Below are 22,670 nucleotides of genomic sequence, written 5' to 3'. Positions count from 1 at the left end.
TACATTACCACACTCCAGCAGCTCTCTTGGGCCAAAGCGACACAGTTTTCCGACCGCTCTTCCCCGGAGCRGCCTGCAGGTTGCGGTGAGTCAGCTCTCCCGCCGCGCGCTTTGGCGAGCACTGGGAGCAAAGCAGGGCAGGCTTTTTTAATGCTCCCGATACAAGGARCCTTCCCTGCCTCGTGCTAGCACCACTTCATCTATCGGGGAACAGGAGCTACAGATGCTTTCCGCAGTGGGAGGTGAACGGGTTATGCAAGAGCTTAAACCCTGCTGCTGCGCTGCTCTTTGCCGACTTCGCGGTGGCCTTTTTCTGTCAGCCTTCATCACACTCCTCCTCAATGCTTAACCGCACCAGTCACCCTCTTCCCTTAGAGCATGGGACCACAGCAAGGTAGGAATAAGCCATGCTAGTAGCCACTTAAGGACACTGTGTGACCTCTTTCTGTTGGAGGCAAATAGGACGCTGAACGAACACCGTTGCACCTAGGCATTTATATTATCAGCTTTTGTRTTCTGCTTTGGAATCCGAGCACGCAACCCCACACAGAATTTCTACTGGAAACAAGCTCCCATTGGAAGCAAACAGCTTCCAACACCATCCCTTGCAAAACTYCTAAACTTAAAAAGTTAGCACCTTTCTTAAAAAGGAAGATGCGCCATCTACGATGCCCAGGAGATCCCATATTCCAAAAGGAAGTTCAGGTGAAAACCATACCCAAGGCTGGTATAAAAAATTAGTTTGGAGATAAAGATTAATAAAAATGATGGAAAAAATCAATTGAGTAGTCAACAATTTAGGAAGTCAGAAAGCATTGATTTGCATGGTAGGTAGATTCAGTGCAATGCTACCGAGAAAGTGGGAGTTTTGGCAAAAAGTACGTTTGTACAACTAGTTTAACAGACCAAAGAGAATCACAATGCACATTTTCTTCTCCAGTTACAAGTGCGAAATGTTATAGTTGTTCAGTTCATCTTAATTTCAAAGTTTCAGAAAATTATAGCCTGTGTGCTTGATGCTGAATCTTGCCAGTCAGTTTACAATTATCACTGTGGGACATGACATTCCACTGATTCCACTTTGTGGCTTGATAATGGCTTATTCCTTGGTTAAGCTRCAGCAAGGAGACTCTGCAGTAAAAAGATGTTACCTCAACTTGTTTTTTTTCCCTACAAGAAAAATGATTAAAATTGTAAGATATAAATTCCTGGCTCCCAGCCCTACAGCTTTGCACTGTTAATCAACCTTTGTGGCAGTTCAATCCTGRTTCTGTTTCTGATCCCTGATCCATATAAATGGCAGCTAAGCACAACCATCCCACATATTTTTCAAAGAATTTGGGAGTATTTACTTGGGCTGCCATTCTGTAAAGTCTCCAAGTTTTCGGGATGGAAAAAAGATCCTCGCTTTGAGCAGCAGTAACCACATCCTTTTTGGTCTCTCTGAAAAATAAGGAGAAGAAAGCTGAGCTTAGGTGGAACACTTCTATGGAAGCAAGGGCTGCATTGAGCTCCACACAAAGCCCAAACTCTGCAGCAACTATTACAGAGCTGTGAGAAACAGTGGGAAGGCAACCTGCTGGGACAGCCTGCAGGTCCCCAGCATGAAGTCACAAGCATCATCCACAGCAGTCAGAGAGCTTCTCTGGGGCTGAAGGTTTCAGGTGCTGGCTGAAGACACACAAGTGATCTAGCTTCAAAGCAGTTAGGCAGCCTTGCTCTACACAACTGACCTAGCTGTGATGGTCAGTTCACTGCCGCAGTGGGGAAGGAAAAAGGAGCTGACTGTGTGCCTGTGGGGAAGAACAGCCCCTTACCCGGCAGTTAGATATTGCTGAGTCTTTTTTGCATTAAGACAGTCACATGCACAGTGCACAAGATTTGCTAGTCTGGTATTATGAGCACGTGCCATATTCTGACCATTGCCAAGGGTGTTTCAATCCGTGAGCGTCTCAGGGCTAACATTTTCCTAATCTGTTTTTAGGRTATTGCTTTGGGCTAAGTAACCTGCATCTTCCCTGAGCATCACTGATAAGGGCTAGAACTGGCAAGCTGAGGAGACGAGCAATTCCTATCAGTGAGACCACCCTTTTGCTGGCCAAGCCCAAGCCAGATCTGTAAACAGAAAAAGCCAAGCCATTAAAAGATATTCAGACATCTAATTGCATTTATATCAGCCATTATCATTCCTAACCAATCTCCCATCCCTTGAGCATGCTGTTGTCAACCAAGCTTAAAAGGTCACCAGTCACTTGCTCTGCATTTCAATGGACCTTAGATATTTCACAGAATATTGCCATGCCTTTCTGCACAGCCTGGTAACACATCTAATTTCAGTCCTTACACAGAATTTCAGAAGGCTTTTTTTTTTTTTTTTTTTTTTAAATGTCCTTTTTGGGAGGTGGAGGGAAGGGAGGGTGCCTTTTTTAATATAGAAAGGATTTTTCAAGAAGAGATCACAACCTGGAGAACACTACTATCCAATACTTACCATACAAGTAATTTGATCACAGTAGAGGGTCTTCAGACAACAAACCCTTCACTGTCACTTCCGAGCTAAGGGCTTTGACTAAACATTCAGGCCCCTACAAACTTATTCTTTTACAGGAACATTTGTGACAGAGCAATTTTTGCCTTTTTTTTTTTATGGAAAAGTACAGAAATGATATTTGTACAAACAAAGCAAGAATCAGAACAAAGACTATAAGCACCTGGTATTCCCACCCTCTCAGTCACCACTCATCTCGGAAAGCTTTGGTAGAACTTCCCCAGGAACACGCTCCCAAAGCTGCTTCAGGCTTTGGRCTTATTTTTCCTCCTGCCCACAAGACCATGTCTCCCCTTTCCCCCTCCACTGTCTTTCTATTCAGATTCAAAGAAAAATGTTCATAGAAAGAGGGAAACAAGGACATCCCTGTTCTCTGTTAGCAGGGACGTGAAACTGTGTTGAGGAGTCTGCCTACTACCATACACTTATTTAGGGGGAGAAAAAAAAAGTGGGATTATGATCAATCTGCCTTTATGATCCCACCTGAAAATACTCCTACAGGCTGGTCAGGCAAGGCTGCATATAAGATGCTGAGCAAGAAATACTCCAGCTGCACTAAAGAGGAAGAGCAGAGAGCAGGGCATGCTGCACAACCAGGCCCCTCGCTCTYGGGAGCCAGGGAAGCTGGCACTATCTTCTACACATCAACAAAACTTGGCCACAGAAGCTCAAGTGCAGAGAAGCAGTTGAGTGATGAGAAACAGTTGAGGGGCGTTGAGCAAAACCCTAGCACTGGAGGGCAGGAGCTCATTAGCAACTCCTAATAATGGTCCTCCTGGGCACACGCAGAGCGGGAACAACTAGTTACTTTCTACCAACCTAATTCTGAATCTCCCACACCCAAGGAACTGATTAACTCTCCCTTGGAAAGGTAAAGAGCCCCGCGAGGCAGGGATGGAGCTGGGGGAGGGACGACCGAAACCACCAGATGGCTGGAGCCAAGTGGCCTACATGCAGTTGAGACGAAGGTACAAGTTTTAATTTTGCTTCCATGGATTTTAGCAGCAGCAAGAGTCAGGGCTTACTCAATTGGGATTCCTAAAAATAGCCCTTGCCTAAGTAACCGCACAGGACCACATGGGGCTCTATTTTCCTTAACTAGCTTTTGATCTAATGGAATTCTGCAGTTAAGTAAAAGAAGAAACAGGGTCTTTGTGGTGAAAGCACATGACCAGGAGTTAGGAGAACTGGCTCCTGCTCGGAACGGCTGCAGATTTGTTGTTTAGCCTTTCATGCAAAACAGCAGAGCTCTTAAAGCACGCTTCCACCTCAGCCCAGAGCCCGTGACCGCATTTAAAAGCGGGCATGCCCACGGCAGCTTCGCTCCTTGCAAACCAGCCATRCAGCAGAGCTCTGTGCAAGCTGCAGCCTCCACGCACAAGCCACGTGCACGACCAACCTGCCTGCACCCYGCACTGTCACTGCTACACGGTGTGCGGCCTCAGAGCTGGTGTTTTAGGAAGCTTTCGGACATCTATGCACGTTGTATTTACGCTCCGACGCGGTGCTGTAGCACTGCGCTTCRGACCTCCCTGGCCTCACAGCAGAAGCAGAATAACCCTCCTTACAGTGAACAGCAAAGTTAGCTCAGGAAGCACTGGTAAGATTTTCCAAAAGTCATCCAAATTTGCTCAAATACWGCAATGAATTAGTGAATTTGATGCACAAACGTGCAAGAAAGCAGAGCAGCCATCCAGTAAGGCTGGGAGCTGCAAGAGCCGAGCAGATGCCCCACATGCCGGCATTTCTAACACTCCGCGAGCAAGCAACCCGGCGAGACCTCAGAGACCGGGCAGAGCAGCGCTTGTGTGCTCTGGTCATGAACTGGCTGCTTTCCTGGGCTCACAGAATCCTACCAGCTTCCCACCCTGGGAAAAAGGGCTACACACGGCTCTAAGTTGAGCCTCTTCCCCACTCTGCAACTCGCTGGTTGATTTTACCGTGTCCCCAGAAACGCTCCCGGTTCCCATCCGCAGCCTTGGTGTTGTGGCTAGGACGAAACACCGCAGTCCGGGGCCTGGGAGCTGGCCCTAAGGGGCCTGGCCAGCCCTGGAGGAGCCTGGATCTGCAGCAAGGCAAGGCTAGCACGAAAGGAGGGGACACCCCAGCTACCGCTCTGCGAGGAAGGGCCCAACACACCTGACAACACATTTCAGCAATGCAAAACATCCCTTCCAACGCCTGCAGCAAATCAGCTCCTACCCTAAAGACCTAACACACACATGGGCCCACAAGCGCTTGCCAAGTTGTCAACATGGCCTTTGATATCCAAAGGCTTTGAAACCCCTGCCTTAAAGGCCAGGGCTTGTTGCTCCACCCGTATTTGAAATGCAAGATGCCTGAACGCTATAGAACTATTTTAACATTGAGCATGCAGGAGACTGCACCGCGGAGCAGACACCCTCACTGGGAACTGCAGTTGGAAAACTAACAACTCCCCCACTGCTACAATAACCGTAAGGACATAACAGAAGATGTGCCAGGGATTGCAAGCAACTCCAGTGTTCTAGCGCTTTCTGTGATCTCCACGAACGGGCCGAGCCAARCAGCACCCTCTTTAACCCACGTTAAATGCCAAGATAGCAAGGGATGTGGGGCAGGAGGGATAAACTTCCTTTTAAAACCTTCTTTAAATCCCTCTTATTAAATTGCACACCCAGCAAAGGCCTGATGAGGGTATATTTTTCCTCCCGCTTTGTGGGGGGGAAGAAGATAGCAGAAARTATTATTTCCACACACTTCCACAGAAACCCCAAGCATCCTGTATTGCCACTCTCACGTTCCAGCAAGGGGAAGGAAGTCTCACACTTTTTCCCTGTAGATGTAGTCCATCCTCTTTATTTTTACTTCTTTATGTTGCTTTTTCCGTCGGGTTATGTGGACATAACCGTGATTGTCAAAGCTAGGGCATCATCTCCGACCCTGTCTTTTTCAAGTCGTTTCCCCTCCTCCCGACTTCCCAGCTGGTCCCACTTCTTCCCCGACTCCTCCTCGGCACAACCCAAGCCAACTCCGCAATATCCAAGACGGAGACTCCATAATGTGCAGCAACCCACTGGCTCCTACCAGGCCAGCCCGGAGGCGCCAGCCCGCAAGTTTATGGCCACTGACCAAAATCGTGATTGCGCTGCAGACACAACAGAGCTATTCACCAACTGCTTAAAGGACTCTTCCCCACAGACACGTACCAAACAGCCTGCGCACGTGTTCCCCCAGGAGCTCGGTCTTGCCCCTTCGGCACAGTAATTTAGACGCTGTAAGACATGCAACAAGGCTGGTCTGATCCAGACTTTTACAAGCTTTACATTTCACACGGATGTTATCAGCTAGTAAGTCATACCCATCACAGCAAAATAATCCCTTATACGCTTTTCCTATTTGTGTTCCTCAGAACCAAGTGTTCTGGCTACGCTAATTGTTTTCTGTCAGTCATCTTTTCAATTAAGATTTGTTCCTTCCTTCCTAATTTTTTTCATCGTGTTACACAGGAATCRGTTCCTGGCATGTCCCAACAGGGGCAAGAGGGATGAGCAGCAGAGATTAAAGCATGCTACGCATCCACCAGCTTCTCAGATAACCAACAGAGGAAAAGCAACGCATCTTAAAAGGAAAGGTTTAAGAGAGAGGGCAGCTCCATTACAACATCTGGTCTCAAGGTCACCATTTCTGTCATTTGTCAAAAGGATTTTATGCTTGAATTTGAAAGAGAGGTGACTACATTCCCTAAACACACACACAAAAAGGAGCTATCCTCAAACGCATTATCTCTGTGTTTTGGTTGTTCAAATTCAAGCAAGAGCAACTGTTTCTTACAGGGTCATTTTTATATCTGCTGAATGCCACTAAAGGAGCTCTATTCAGGTTAAGCTCATCAACAAAACTAGTAAGACTACAAAAGGAGATATTGGTCTCTTCCAAACTCAGATCTGTGTCCGCCCTTCCCGATTACCTACTGGCCAACAGGAGCATCCTCACTATTTCGCAGTCTGCAGGTACCAGACTTTGCCAAGGGCTCCAAATCAAGAGCCTGTCCAGTCACATACATCTATAAAAAAAGCACATGCTATTTTAAGAAACAGGCACCCATCACACTGCTCCAGATGAGCAATAAATGGACCACTCACTTGATCCACAAACAGAGTTGCTGGTGGTAGGCTTTGTTTTTAAATAAAGACGCTACTGATTTTACATCAGCAAGAAGTCAAGTTGCAAGGCATTAACTCGCACACTCTCCTCTCGTTTTCCCACCAACAACAGGCTTCGCAGATCCAAGTTTTGTTGCTCAATAGCCACTGCTTCTGCCAAAAATCACAAGGGAGCCAGGGGGAGGGGATGGCAAATATGAAATGGGACAACAGCTGTCAAGGTAATTTGATAGCAGCGATGGCTTCTTGAACCAGTGGACACTCTTGAGAATGTGAGCCAAGGCCTCCAGGCATCCACAGAAAAGCCAAGTAAGATAAAGAGCTCGGCAAGAGAGCCGATACAGATGTCTGAGACAGGAGAGAGAACAAAGAAAGCCAAGGCCATCTAACTTCTAAGAACTTCAGTTTTCCAAACAACAAAAAAAAAAAATTTCAGAGCAAGAGCCCTCCCAGCCATGAGGACAAGCCACCTTTTGTTTGAAAAATGTTTGCGAGTTTTCCCAGTGCCTTTTCCAAAGATGTCTCCAAATTAAAATATCCAAGTAGAAAAACAGGTCTGCAAAGTGAGCCAATATATTAGCAGATCAATTTAATACTCTTTTATAGCCTCAAGTGTAGCTCAGCTGCCACTATGAAGTAGCTACCTGTGTTATGAGGCTCACATAAACTGCGCCTATAGCTACAAGTTAATTCCTAATAGACCAGTRCCCACACTCAATAATTTCCTTGCCGTGTCCGTAACGGAAAAAATATCCAAAGAAAATAGTTATCACTGGAAACCCTGACGCTTTCCATCCTTTTGGCTTAGCTGCACTAAGGGAACCATCCCTTCAGCAATGAGWCACATCCTTTGGTAGAGCAGGCACATTTGCCTGTGCCGATGTGGCACCTGCCTTGGTAGCAGGGACATTAAATGGAGCACATAGAGACAAGCACAAGCAGCACATCAGGAGCATCCTAGTTAGGACAAAGGCAAAGTGAGGCCTAAATATTACTTTTGTATTACAAATTTTCTATATTTTATGCCTTACCCTTCTCCCAGGCATGGGAGTAAACAGGAAGATAACAGCAGTCTTGCCTGCTCTCCTCTGCTGCAGCTTCTGAATGTTTATCCCCACCAAGATTCAAGCTTATCTCAGCAATCTGATAGAAGTCTGCAATAGTTGGAAGAAGTAAAAATAGAAGCAAATAGATAAGATCGTTGCTTTGTTCCATAATTGTCATCTGCTGCAGAAATGCTGTATACCAGGAAACATGCTCATTGCCAAGATGCACTGATGCTTACATGACACAAATAAACCACTTCATGCTGAATTTGGCATTTTGCTGGGCATTAGTGCAGCTACCTACATTAAAAACAGCTTATTATGAGGGCAAATAGGACACATGACCATCAGCCTTAAGAATTGCCAAGTGCTTTCCACACATCTAGCGGCAGTAAACGCTATTATCGGTTTTTAAATCATAAGTTACAAAGCTAGTTGAATATTCTCTTTTTCCCCCCTCTTCTATTAAGATCCTCAAGCCCCAGACTAAAGCAGCTCTCCCAGCATTAGAAGTCACTGTCTTATCAAAAGCTTGCTRCAGATTTCTCCCACAAGCATTGCAGCCTCCTTACCCGACTGCRAAGGGACTGTCTACCACTATTTTTTGTGAGAATCTTCTAGAACGCCCTCACCCAACACAGCTTTGGTATCGAGCACTGGCCCTCCAGAGAGGAGGTCAGATACAGGGACCGGAGGGTGGCTTCTCAAGGCCTCCTGCCCCTCCACATAGGCAGATAAAGAGAATCCCCAGAATGACTGACTCGAAGTCAAACAGGTCTAGCAACCCTTCACCACGGCTGATACAGGAGGCAATTTGCCTGGTGTGTCACAGGTAAAAATGTGCCCAAGTTGGGACCAGGGCTGTAAGTCCMAGCACCTTGCAGAGTTGAACATTGCAAAGGTTGCAACACTCCCACCTCTTCCTTGCGCAGCCTTCACAGCTCATTCCTCATCACTGCCTTCGTTTCCCTGCTCCAAGACAAAGGGTTTTAAAAAGAAAAAAAAATAAAAGCTCTGAAAGAAGTTTCTGTCATTCTGGTAGCAATTCTTCTGATGAAATGCCTGTGTTTATACTTTACCAGAAGACATCATCCACTCAGTAAAAATTAGTGGCTGTCCACTGCAGAAACCTAAACCCTGGGAGAAAGAGGAAAAAGTGAATCATGTCTCCACTGTCCCAGCCGGATCCATCTTCTGGACAGAACAAGCAGCAAAATCCAGTTCCTTCATCCTGCCCCTACCTCTCCCAAYAAAGACAGCAGCAAAGATCCAAGGTGGAGCAAGGCAGATCAGCATGAGCACAGCAGCATCAAAACCCTACGTGCTCACACAGGACTAGGCTCTGTGCCAACAGACAGCTTGGGCACATGTCAAAGCCACTAACAGGAGCACACAGAGACACAGTGACAGTGAGATCAGCAAGACAGGTTTTTTTTTTTCTCCTCTCAATACAGTTGCAAGCGCATCCTGTTTTAGTAAAGAGTTAAAAAGCATGAGATACTGGACTTTATGGCAGTAATTTTAGTACCCATAAAGCTACACAGAGCACGGTGCTAATCCCTAGGCCATTCACCTTAACTGTAGCTCCCCACCCTTGCCTAACGGATGGCCTCACATCTCAACTGCAGCTACTTTCTCCCACCCATTTTTCCTCATCTTCTGGCAACAAACAGCACCGGGCTCAAGTACACGGTSATCTGCAAAAGGGGAGCAAGGGCATTAAGTGAGATGCTGGCAGGCAAGAGAAACAAAGAGAGTCACTAGAGGGGCTGTCAGCATTCAGAAAGTTGCTGTCATCACCATACATGGGAACTCTGACCCGTAGGCTAASGCCTAACTTCCTATTATACAGCTTAAATTATAGAATAAAAGGAAATAATCGGGTTCGCAGTAAAATGCTCAATAGATGCAAGGGAAGAGAATTAAAATGTTACAGCTTATTGTAGAGCAAYGAAACAGAAGAGCAAAGAGAAAGCCTGACAGTTCGTTCTCAACTTTGGACAACACTAGGAAATCACCATGTGAGGAGGAACTTCTTCACCGTAAGGGTGACGGAGCCCTGGCACAGGCTGCCCAGGGAGGCTGTGGAGTCTCCTGCTCCGGGGATCTTCCAAACCCACCTGGATRCTGCCCCGTGCTCTGGGTGTCCCTGCTGGAGCAGGGCGTTGGACTAGATGATCCCAAGATGTCCCTGTCAACCTCAACTATTCTGTGATTCTGTGAAATGCAAAAGCTCAAACACTTCACATGTGGCCTGACCATGAGACAACACAACCTCTCCTGCTCCCAGATTGTACTTTGGTCGCTCCTGCAATCCTCAGGGCATCCATATTACCTAAGATGCTTTATTTTTACTTGCCGTCTCAAAGACTTTCCTTCTACAAAAACAGGAGGAGACACTAGTTCCTCTAGAAATGAATCAAGGAAGGGTGACTTCAGCCAGAGGGACAGATATTTTGAAAGTCACCTACACTCTGGTGCTGCCAGTGTCACTTCTGTCAACCATTTGGGGTGTAAAATGCCAGATTACAGAGGCAAACTTAAAGGAAAGCGCTAAGGAGAAAACAGATGGTAATTTCTAACATTCCACAATGTTTGGCAGTGGGAAAGATCTTGCTGAGTCTTCGAGAGTCTCAGGGTGCGATGCCTACGTTGGCATTGCCACAGCTCGCCCTTCCTCATGCTCTACCTCCAGCACCACATCTGCTGCTCACTTAGCTCCAGTGACCCTAGCAAGCAAAATCCTTTTCCAGGGTTAGCAGTTTCAGCTCACCGCAGCATCAAACATTCACACAAGGGCAAAGGAGGAACTGGAAGCATATCTGGGGGAATGGGGCAATAGCAGCACCAATGTGATCGGTTTAAGGGCAGCCCTGGAGCTAAGCAAGTGCACGGAGGACTCGGGGAAGCACCAGGCTGGGAGGAGAGGAGCCCTGCAGCTGTATCCAGAACCACTGCTTTCAACAGCAACCCACCCCAGGCTGCTCTCCTCCTCTGCACATGCAAAGGGAGTTGCAATGATGCAAGACACATAGGATGGGCAGAATTCAGCTTCCTTGGGTAAAGATGGCAAACACCACCAAACATGGCAAGCTCGGTGGTTTTGCTGTCATCTCACATGAAGCCAGGACAAACTCTGCCTCTAAGCAGGCTCTTCCTCATCAACTTCAGCACCAGCTCCCCGTCTGACACGCTTGCTTGGCCACTATCCACTCGAGGAGCTTCTCTGAGTGCCCAGAGACCTGCACCCTGCTTGTCTGCCACTCTTCCAAGCAGAATTATGCCCTTGGTTTCCCTGGGTCATCCTTTTTGTTGTGGAAGAACTGAACAAACAGGAATAGGAAAATCTGACCTCCTGTGTGTCCAGCTGAGTTGTTCAGAGGTAAAGATATAGTCGGTCTTATTTACTAGAAGTTTTGTATGCAGTTATATCTTGATGTATTTCTCATCTTGGCCATCCCCAAAGCCACTGAAAATGCCAACCTCGAGATGAGATTTTTCTCCACTTTAAAAAGCGGGATGCCTGGATGCAGCCCTTGGTATTTCCATGCATATTTTCAGCCAGAGGTAATTTGTGCAGAGGGAGGAAAAAAAGGCAAAATTACTACAGAATATCATCAGTATAAAACCTCTCTCATTTCTCCAGGGCTAACAACTTCCTTGGTTCCGAGCTATTCAGAGTATACTGATATCTAGCTAGAGAAGCTTCCCCTTTCTGAATACTCTCCTTGAAACTCTTGGGTTGGAGTCTGGGCATTGCATGGGGCTGGGAGGGCTGTTCCTCTTGGAAGTCCCACTCCAAAATTCTTTCCTTTACTGGAAGATGTTAAGGTTAATGATTTACAAAGCAGCAACGTAGTAAACCCTCTTAGCACTGGACCGTGTTCAAACGGCAGGCAGGCAGCAAGTTCAAACCTGGCTCTCAGGCCAAGAGTCAGAAATGAAAGTGCCCTGAATGCTCCAGTGTGTGTGTTGTGTATCTTCCCCTCTGCCTCCCTGCTTAGTCTCTCCTAAGAGAACATGCTCCTTTCAAAGACTGAGGCAAAAAGTGGAAAAATGCAGAACAGCTGTTCTGGAAAGGAGGGAAAAAAAGAAAAGAAAACAAAACAAAGAGCACACACTGAGGATAGAATAGAGCTGCTGACAGCAGAGCTCTCCTGGTAAACCTGTCAGCCCGCACAGCAGGTATGTCCCAGCCAAGCGGAGGAAAGACCAGCTTCCCACCTGCRATGCAGAGCAGGGAATCCTTCAGCTCCAGAGGTGCTGGAGAAGGGCAGCGATGGAAGCTACAACACTCCCTTGCACAGGGGCACTCAAGAGATTCAACCCTACGACTGGCATCAAGCAATAGATGGCTGTAGTTCTCGGAAACCACATTGATTATGTGGGGAAATCAAGTTTTTGTTCTGCTTTGGTTTCTCTTTCCACCTCAGCCACCTCCTCAAATTCTAACCTTGAGGGTTCCCACCTTCCCTCCCTCCATGAGGCTGTCCATAAGGTGAACTGGGCAGCTCCCTGCTCTCCAAGTTTTCTGCAAAAGTCTCCAGGAAATGCAACACAAGTTGGATTAAACCAGCACCCTGCTGCCAAGAGTCCCACACGAGTGATCCTAACCCCCTGGTGCCCCTACCAAAGGGAAGCAGCCCAAAGAACCCTCCGTTCTGAATATGAAAAAGATGCAGGTTTTGCTGTATGGAAGAGGAATAAAACTTTAACCTTGCTGTGACCTCTGCAAGGGTTATAAGAAAAAACACAAATACGCATGGACTAAAGAAACAAAAGTAGCTTTTCCTACGTATTTGATGTAAGAAAACATAAGGCTCATTTCACAAGATTGTCAACAGGAGAGAAATCAACTGTGACTTTGATAGGATTCTTGCCTGGAAAAAAAAAATCCATTCACATAATACTAGCAATTTTTCCACACACAGAGAAGAAAGAAAACCTCCCACCAAGCAGCGTGCCGTTCTTGTATCTAGCTGGGGTGTTACTGCCGTTTTCAAACCTAATCGCCCCAAAAGGCTCTGGGCAAACTGGAATACCAAAGAGATGAGAAGTTATTCCCCAGTGGGGCTGGGAACCAGCATGCAACAAAGATCAAACCACATCTTCTAGAGCTGTATACAGCCCATATAGCTACAGGAGTGTAACCCACACGGCGAGTCACTCGCACCAGCACCGCTGCCGGCCTCCCCCAGAGCTTGTCCTCCCCCAAAGCTTGTCCTGCTCTGCTCTGCCGCTGCATCTAAACAAGCAGACTTTATATAACAACTTAGAGCAAGGGGAGGGGAAAAAAATTACACACCAATTTGTCCACCCTCAAGCAAAAGGAAAAAAAATATATAAAAATGTGATCCCTTCAAGTTCAAGCTACTGAATTATTCTAAGTCACTGAATAGTCACAATTAGTGACTTATTCACAATTACCAAAAAAAGTCACAAATTAGGCCTATATTAACTAATAAACTTTATCCAACATCTCTTAACAGATACCTTGTAATATTAATTTTGGGCCCTTGCCTGCACTTGCTGCGCACAGGAACTGTAACCGTTGAAGAGCTCTGTTCCTTGCTTCAAATGGAAAGATGTCCCGAGCGAGATAGCAAGAACGACGCCTGCAGCTTGCCCAAACCTCACCGCCACACCCACCCTCGGTGCCAAATTACAAATTTCATCAAGGACGTGTTCACACTGGCAAGGGTTTTTTTTAAAATCATAGAATGCTTAAGGTTGGAAGGGACCTCAGAGGTCACCTAGTCTAACCCCCTTGCAGGGTCACCTAGAGCACGTGGCACAGGGCTGCGTCCAAGTGGGTTTTAAAGATCTCCAAAGAAGGAGACTCCCCACCTCTCTGGGCAGCCTGTTCCTTAATAGAAGGCCAGAAATTACTGACAAGCAATAAAAAGGGGTCAGGGCTCAGCTCTGTGCTCCCACGAGTGCTGTGTGGAAGGGGCCCCGTGGGCTCCCTTGCAGCCAAGGAGGGCTGCACTCCTGCACTTTGATCTCCCTGGGACAAAGGGCTGCAGGACAACGTGCTGAGGGCGGGAGGTGGAAAACAGGAAGGAAACCAGAAATGGCAACAGATTGAGACTGGTGAAGGTGAAGATTGTTCAATGGCAGCAGACGATCCAACCAAGAGGCAGAGTCAGCATTTCGCTGCCCTGATAACTCACCAGCAAGCAGGTAAAATAAAGCTCTGTTCACCTCCATGAAGATCAACAGTCRTGGCCTGCTCTGCCGTATCACTGTACAAGACTACACCCCCATAAAAGCGCACTATAAAGGAACCCTTTCATTCACTCTCCTTGCAGGAGAGCACCTCAGACGAGAGCGAGCCCATTCCGGAGGGCACAGAGCAACGTTACAACACGGCTCTCGCCCAAAGAGCGGATTCCTTCGGGATTGCCAGCGGAAGGAGGCATGGTGCAATCCCAACGGAAGGCACCACAGAAAACACAACCGGGGAGGTCTTTTGTACTGACACGTGCACTCATCTTCTGGCCCAGCTCCTCTGGCTCTTGTTTGATTAATTAGTAACTACAGCAGAATCTCCTCAACTTGTTACCTGGAGGCCCCGGCAATCACCRGTTCCCAGACTGACAGGCATCACACTGGCTGTGTCCTTCACATTACAGTCCCTCAAAACAAATAGCTGCTCCTTCGCATTCACGTACTGGAATTACTGCACTGAACTGGGCTTAGAGACAAAATACTTCAATGGGAAGAGTCAAAGATGTCCCGCTCGCACTTAAATGCCTTCTTAGATTGAAGGTTTCTGCTCAGTCTAAGGCTTGGTACTTTACAAGAACTTGTCTTGCAGCCAAGTTGCTTTTATAGTATTAGTTCCTTAGGCTTCTCAAGGGGATATCATCATTAGTGAGTAAATAACAAGATTGAATCACAGCTGCAAACCACAAATATAACCACAACAAACACATTCTGTAAGAATCCCAATTTTCAACATTCCTACCAGCCCAGACAAAGAAATATGTCTTCCATTTACAGGTTGTACTCCTAAAAACTCCTAAAACAGAACAGTTAGTCACCTAAGACAGCCAGCCTGCATGATGCCCCATAGACAACAAGGGAGTGTGGCAAACATCTACAAAATCACTCTTCTGTAGAGTGAAAACTGGCTCTCTACCTGAATTCCACAAGTCTCCTAAACAATTTTAGCACAAAACAAAATGCAAGAGCTCAAAGTTTTCCTAGATCCCCTACTCACAACTCTCCAGAGTATAAAGTTAGTACAGAAGACTCGAGTACAAGGGTAAGRGCAATGTGAGTAAAGTAAGACAAAAAGGAGAAGAGTTAGAGAAGGAAAATTTGGAAAGAAAGCCTCAAAATTGTCAGAAGCCGCAGAAGGCAAGATAAGCCAAGCCAGCCACTACATCAGTAGATCAAGTACACACAGCAAGAATGGCAAGAGCCGTCCCATGCCAAGTTTGAGGGACTTCTCTGGAGGAGATGTCTCTCTGCCAACTCTCCCCTTGGCAGGGCTGCCACCCTGGCACCTACCTCTACAAAGTCAACTTGGTGACACAACAGCACGGTTGCGTGTCCTAGAGTCATTCTATCAGCGTTTCATTCTGGAAGCCATGCAAAAGCTTTGAGTAGATTTAACTTCCTCTACCTGTCCAACCTGCCCATGATGTATAAAGAGCCATTTTGAACCCCAAGGGGCTCTCTAGACTTGCTTGTTCCAGGCCATTCCTTCCTCTTTCCTGTACCCAGCTAAGACGTACACTAAAGTGACCAGGTTATCTCTACCCTTTATGGTCCCTTAACCAAGTTTACCTTTCGTGCCCTTCTGCACAGATTCTTTCCACGCCATYACACTTAGCTCCAGTTTATACCCAGCATAGCTTCTTCTGACAACAACTCCTGGATCATATCAATTCCCAGACCAAAGGAAAAGGTGGCTTCTCCAACAAGGGGGTTACTGAAGGGCTAGCTCATCTCACTTCAGCAGCACAGTAAAGTGAAGCAAAAGTCCCTCACTAGATGGTCCTGGATTGATTCAGTGACCTTGGCAGGAGTCRTTCTGGATCAAACAGCTGATCTGGGGCATTTAGCATGTGCTGCTGGCTGCACCTCATTAGCAGCAAGTATTTACTCTCCCATTTGTAGCTGGCAGGCTGCATTTCAGGACATGGTCAAAACAACAAGCGTGCCAGGTCATGCCCACCAGACACACCATGGTCTGGAGAACTGCAGTCCTGTGTGCTGAGGGCCAGCTTTACAGGCTCCATTCCCGAATCAGGAGGGACTCGAGAGTAGAAGTCTACTCAAATTGGCAATTGCACCACTGCTCTGGAAAGGGACATAACAGCTCTCTGTCATTAGTGCAAATATTAATGAAAAAAGTAATGCCAAGACCAGACAGATTCATTCAACACACTGCTGAGCAGCTCCTTTCACTCTAGGTTTACTTTATGACGCCTAAGTAGCTTTAAAACTGACTTAGGATTTCTAACATTAAGTATACAGTGTAATGTGTTTAGCAAAAATGAAGTTTTCAAAAAAAAAGAAAAATTATTTCAGATTCTCCACCTAATTCCTCTGCACCAGAATGTCTTTTCTCAAAATGAAGCACGACAAAATTTGACACTACTGTTCAAGAGCAGAGAAATGAGATCTTCTCCACGGCACTGATGCTGCAAGCTAATCAGCCTAGTAACCTGCCTGTACTCCTGCTTACCATAGGGCTGGATTTCTCCAGGAAAGAAAGGAGAGGGCTGAGGCTCTTAAATACACATAAAGTAGTTAACTCCCTCCTTTCCTCAGGGTGATATCACAGCCTGCCAAAAAGCAATTTATCTTTGCATGGCTTTGTGGCAAGTTCTGCTGCAGCTGTACATGCTAATGGCCCAATATGTGAGCATCAGAATGGGTTTCCTACATTAAATAAAACTAGATGACCAAATATATTAGGTTAACAGATAGATGATTTTTGTCCCAATATCTGTTTTGGCAGAGCACTAAGAAGCTGATAAGAAATGAGTTTGTGACATTCTTATGTCACACAGCTACCCAGAGGTCTTGAAAGGACAGTCCGTGATAATCTAATTAGAAGCTGCATTATAATGCTTACACAGTAGAAGATCAAATAATAGTACAGATGACATCAATTTTAGTACTTCCTAATATTGTCTGACTCAACAGCAAAATTGCAAGAGCATTTCAGTCTCCCATTTAGCATTTTCCAAAGTTAAGAATAGAGGGGGAACCACTCCAAAAAGCCTGAAGCAGAAGGGGATTCCTCACTATTGCAGTTCCTTACACTGCTGCAATCACAAACCTGAATAGAAAAAAACAGCTTAAAAGACCGAGTATCTATTAGATGTACTGGAAAGAAAAATAAATAAATAAATGAGTATTCAAAGGTCACTTATGGAAAGTCTGGATGCAGACTCAGCAGGATGGGAACTGGTCTAACCTTCAAGGGACCAGGAAAGAAACCACTTASAGGTTTGGGGTTGAGTGCAAGAGAGATGTGGGACCTAATGACAGAAAGAAAATTTAAACCAGAACAATAACGGAGAGCTTTGGATTCCCAAAGCTACCAATCGCTCACTATCCTACTCGCTTCCAAGAAGCACTTGTACTTTTTCTGTGCACTCAKAAGAGTATCCAGATCTAGGTATTTTTCTTTGCTCCCCTCAAAAATAAAACTTTTGGGTTTAAATTTTGTTGGGCCTCGGTTTTTATTGCAGGAAGAGGAAGAATTGGAAAGAAAGAGAAACCTCCCCTAAAGCTCYTATATCGAAACCAAATATAGACACACACTATTAAAAACAGACAACACAATAACAACAGAGCACAGAGAGAAGTTCAGCATGTGAAAACTGATGAGGTTTTCAGGGAAGAAAAGTCTTTAAGGTCCAACTGAGGGTGATTTTAGTACRGAATCCAGTCATTTTCTCCAGACTGCCATGCGATTCTGAGAAAAAAAATCTCAGAATTGCTAAACACAGTTACCACATGCTTTTTTTTTGTAACAGGTTTACAACTGATCTTTAGTATAACATAATAGTGGGACAGATAAAAATAAGATCAAAACATATGACTCAAAGTCCCCAGATCTACAACGGCAACAGATAAGGAGGACTCCGATTGAGAAATTCCTGCATTCCTCAGCTGTCCCAGCCACCAGGAAAGCAGCCATACAATGCCTCATAGTACGGGGGCCAATCTTAAAATATTGGTATTACAACACAATGCTTTTCAAGCTGAATTCTTGTAGCTCTGGCATGCGGGGAGCTAGAAATAGAATATTTTGGATTGCAGATCACACATGTGGAGATGAGGCAGTGCAAAACACCAAGAGCGAAGTGCCACAGAGCAGTGCAGCAAAGACCTAGGAAAACTGTAATTGGAAAAAAAAAAAAAAAAAAAAGCCCGCATGCTTGTCCACAAAGGAAGCAGAATGCCGGCTTCTTTCCCAAAATAAGACTTTGTCACTCATTCACTCCCCGGGGCAGCTTAGGAGCCAGGACACGCTCAGATGCCGGGAGAGATAACACCTTACTCCTCCTTACAGCGACAGCCAACATCAGATTAGCCAGGAGCAGCCTTATTTCAGAGCAGATCTACCTTTGTGCTCAGCAAAGTCAGGCAGGTCGTTTCTTAGACTAAAATAAAGAGCACCTTATACCTCGCTGCATTATTAAACATGGGCTGAATTCAAGAAAGCTAGAACCTATCCTGTACAATTTGCAGGCAAAGAGATTTGACGGTACTGGTAGAGATTCATGGTCTGTTGACAGGACAGAAAATTGTTCCACTTGCAGAAGCTTTTTTTAATTTATTTTTAAATAAGCAATGCTTTTTATAAGATGAGCCTTTTTGCAGACTCATYGGGAGTCATGTTTATTCATATTTTAAGAGGTTTAAGCAACAAGGGAAGGGAATATGCTGCAGAGCACTCTCTAATTTTAAATTTCTTGCCTGGCAGCGTAGAAATAAAACMGATATTTATTTTGTAACTGTGGGCAAAGAACATTAATGCATGGGCTCACAAACAAATCCTCCAACTTTCAGCCTTAGCACCAGGAAAAGTTCAGAACTAGCAGCTTCATCTTCCACCACAGACCAAGTACTTAATCCTACAACATTTGTCTTTTAATCATCCCCTTCCAAGTCTCAATTCAAAGTTTGAGCTAAGAATATTTTGCTCCTGTCCCAAAACTGAGCTTCAAACCCCTGTGCCCAGCTAACTGCTGAACTTCTCAGAGAACAGACCTTTCTTCCTTTAAATGAATTCAACTATTCAATGCCAGCAACACTAGTTGCCCATTGCACCTTACCACGATTGTAGGGACCCAGGTAGGGGGAAGAATGTCACAGGGCTCGCCAAGCAGGTCTGCACTGCTGGAAGACTGATGTGGTAATGAGGGAATAATTAGAATTATTTTATTTTTTTCCTTTTAATTAAAAACAGCAAGTGTGTTTATTTTCAATGCCATAGTAAAAAACAATTCAACTCTCCCCCTTAATTTGTGCATTTTCATGGGAATCAGGCAAGGTCGCCCTGAAGAAGAGAGTTTGAAGAACTCTTGCAAAAGACGCCGGGCGCTGCCAGATGGAGTGGGCTATCAGTTATTTACATTCATTTCAGAAGCCACAAAGGCAGGCATTTATTTCCACCATATCTGTGACTGCAAAGAGAAACTGGTTAGGACAAAGCTGGCTCTACTATCAGGGCCAGGGCCTGTCCATACAAACCACCCAGCACAGCTATTCTGGAGCCAGCTCTGCAGCTCGAGCTATCCTGAATTAGTTCACTAATTCACTACCACAGAGGCTATTAAAAAAAACAAAAATTAAAAAGAATATTTCAGGAGGGAACACACACATGAGGAAATTATCTTGGAATCACACTAATGGGAAGCTTCCTCGTGCAGGCAAGGGAAGCCCTCCAGCTACCCGGAAAAGCAATCTCTTCTTTGTACCTTCCAAAAAACCTAGGAAAATTTAAGAAGCCTATTTTAGGCACAAGTTTTCAAAAAAAGTAAGAAACAGTATTTGGCAGAGCCACACATGCGGGATTAAAATGAGTACCTATTTCTCCCCACAATTAAATAAAAGGCCTCCTTTGTCTCCTTTGTTAACACATGGGACCCTTTTTCCTCTCCTTCAGACAGCAGAAAATAAAATACCCAGCATGATTTTCATGCCTTAGGCACATTGCTAGAAACAAAACAGTCCAGATTTCCCTAGAGGTAAAGCACAYGGGAATGCCATGTCCTTGGGTCCCTTGAAGGGCTGGGGGAAGAGGGAGCTAGGGAAAAACACTATACTTGCACGCGCAGCAAAATTCACCTTAACCAGGCAACACCTGAGTGACATAATCAGGTCTGAGCTGTGGGTCCTGTAGCTCCAGACCACAGATTCAGCTCTTGTTCAACAGCTCCGAACCCGAGGAGGAATCCCCATCTCTMTACAGAGGTAGAAAGAGGTAAACAAAACATTTGCTTCTGCTTTTTACTGACCAGATTAGAACAGCACGTTTGCTTTTATTTGTGAAGATGAAATAGAGGTAATAAAACCAATGGGATAATCCCCTAACCCACAGAAGTTGTGTTCAACAAGAAACAGCTCAAGTGCCGTGTTGTCCAGGCACAGTGCGTGGATCAAAGAGTACATGGAAATTTAAATAGTAGAGATTATTACCTAGAAAGGCCATAAAGTGCCATTTACAAAGTTCTACTCGAGATAACTTTTGCAGCTCATAAAAGGTTAACTTAAATATTCCCCATTAGCCTCACAGCGGTGTCAACGCCGCAGTAAAGATCCTTCTTTAGGTCAGGTTGTCTCCAGAGACTRGGCTGCTCAGCACTACCTTGATCAGAACTCCCTGGGTGTTCTCAGCTCCACGGCACACACATTACCTCCAGTTTTCTAGCAAGGCAGCACACAAATATCTGAAATTCGTTGTTTGTTTGAGAGTACTTTCCTGCACAGGAAAATATGGAGCCTGCACAATTACTTGGCTTGAAAGGAAAGACACATTAAATATATATATATATRTRTGTGTGTGTGTGTATATATATATATATATATAWAAAAACATTATTTTTTTCCTCTCCCATATACAAAGGTTTATAATGGGAATTACGATGCACTTGTCAGTATCTCCTACCATTAGGATGAGGCTGGAAAGCCTCAGTCCTGCCTGGAGGCAGCTAAGGTGCCCGCTAGGKATCAAGGACCGGGTCTTACACAGCTCTGCCCTTGTGGCAGAGGGAGCCTAGGCAAGGAGGTCTGGAACCCTGAAGCTCAGCACTAACAAGCGCACTCAAATATCCATTAAGACTCATGCATAAAGAGTACCCTGCAACTGTTTACAAGCTGCAAGAGCAGAGTATCAACTGAAATAGCTGGAGCCGGGAATGAAAGTCACCYGGGTGGACCTATGAATGGAGCTGAAGAGCCCTGTTTATCTCCGCACATGTGTGCGCACTGAGCCTGAAAGATAGGAGCRACCTACAGGAGCAGTCCCTTCCCCACCAAGCAACGGGGGCAGATTTGCGGAGCGGCTCCCACTGCCCAGGCGGATGGGGCTGAGGGCACCGTTCCCAGACACACACACCCCCAAAATCCTTGGGGAAAGAGGYAGGGGGCACACACAGCACCTACCAGGCACATACCAGCAGCTCAGCCACGGAGCTGGCAGATGTGACACACTCCTAAGCACAGGCCACCCTGAGCAAACCTTCCCAGAGCCCTCCCGGGACAAGGAAGGGACCTGCAGAGCCCCCGTGTGCTGGGGACACGGCGGGAAGGGGGATGCTCCCCGAGCCAGACCTCCCCCCACGCCCCTGGCACCGGCAGGTCCCACCTTTCTTGAACTCCTCCAGCATGGCATCGAGCTTAGTGTCRTTGAAGACAAAGTGCAGCGGGTGATTGTAGAAGCGGGTGATGGTCTTGAGCGGGGTGCAGTCGTCAGGGTCCACGAAAGCCAGGTCCTTAACGAAGAGCAGGTCCACAATGTTGGAGCGGTCGCCCTCAAACACCGGGATGCGGGTGTAGCCGCTCTCCATGATCTCGGACATAGTGTTGAAGTCAAGCACAGCCTCAGCAGCGATCATGAAACAGTCTCGGAGTGGAGTCATCACATCCTCCACCGTCTTGGTGCGCAGCTCCAGGGCTCCCTGGATGATGTTGAGCTCCTCTTTGACTAGGTCATTATAGGGGTCGGTGACCCGCAGCATCTCCAGCAACTTCTCACGGTTGTAGACCGTGCCGATCTCCTGGCCCAGGACGCAGTCCARCAGCTTGCTGACTGGGTAGGAGGCCGGAAAGGTCATCATCATGAAAAACTTAGTGAGAAAGATGGTGTTGGCGCCCACGGCCAGGCCGTGCCGAGAGCAAATGGCCTGCGGCACGATCTCGCCGAAGATGACGATACCGATGGTGGAGACCACCACGGCCACCAGCCCGGAGCCGGCGATGTCGTCCAGCAGGATGGTGAGCGTGGTGTTGACCAGGACGTTGCCCAGCAAGAGGGAGCAGAGCAAGTAGTTGCCCTGGCGGCGCACGGGCTCGATGCGCTTGGCGTAGTTCTTCTCCTTGTCCGTGCCGCAGTTCTGCACGATGCGCAGCTCCATGGGGTCCAGGGCCATGAGGCCCAGGTTGAGGCCGCTGAACATGCCCGAAAGGCAGAGCAGCAGCGAGATGAAGATGACCTGCAGCCAGAAGGGCAGCAGGAACTTCTTCTCCTCGCCCACGATCATCTTGGTGTCCTCGCCGTCGTGGTAGATCCAGGTGGTCTCGCCCCAGGGCGGGGGCCCCGCGGGCCCCTCGGCGCCCGCCAGCCCGCCGGCCGTGCCGGGCGCGAGCGCGGCGGCGGCGGGCGCCGACACCGACGTGCACAGGTAGTAGGACTTGCTCTTCTCGGTCTTGCGCAGCGGCTTGATCTCGATCTCG

The 22,670-nt window shown here is 46.6% G+C and overlaps 1 protein-coding gene across 1 annotated transcript in view; it reads right to left on the bottom strand.

The window, feature by feature from the left end:
* CNNM2 (cyclin and CBS domain divalent metal cation transport mediator 2) overlaps nt 1-22,546 on the bottom strand; it is a 106,974-nt gene extending 84,428 nt beyond the window's left edge. The window contains exon 1 of the mRNA XM_026050566.1: nt 21,583-22,546. Within this exon, the coding sequence (XP_025906351.1) occupies nt 21,583-22,477 (895 nt within the window). The 5' untranslated portion in view covers nt 22,478-22,546. The remainder of the gene's footprint in view (nt 1-21,582) is intronic.
* Nucleotides 22,547-22,670: the final 124 nt, after the last annotated feature.

This window comes from Nothoprocta perdicaria, unplaced genomic scaffold (assembly GCF_003342845.1).
Source record: "Nothoprocta perdicaria isolate Ctin4 unplaced genomic scaffold, notPer1 scaffold_7, whole genome shotgun sequence".
In the NCBI taxonomy this organism is placed as follows: domain Eukaryota; kingdom Metazoa; phylum Chordata; class Aves; order Tinamiformes; family Tinamidae; genus Nothoprocta; species Nothoprocta perdicaria.
This window is presented reverse-complemented; position numbering and strand designations above follow the sequence as displayed.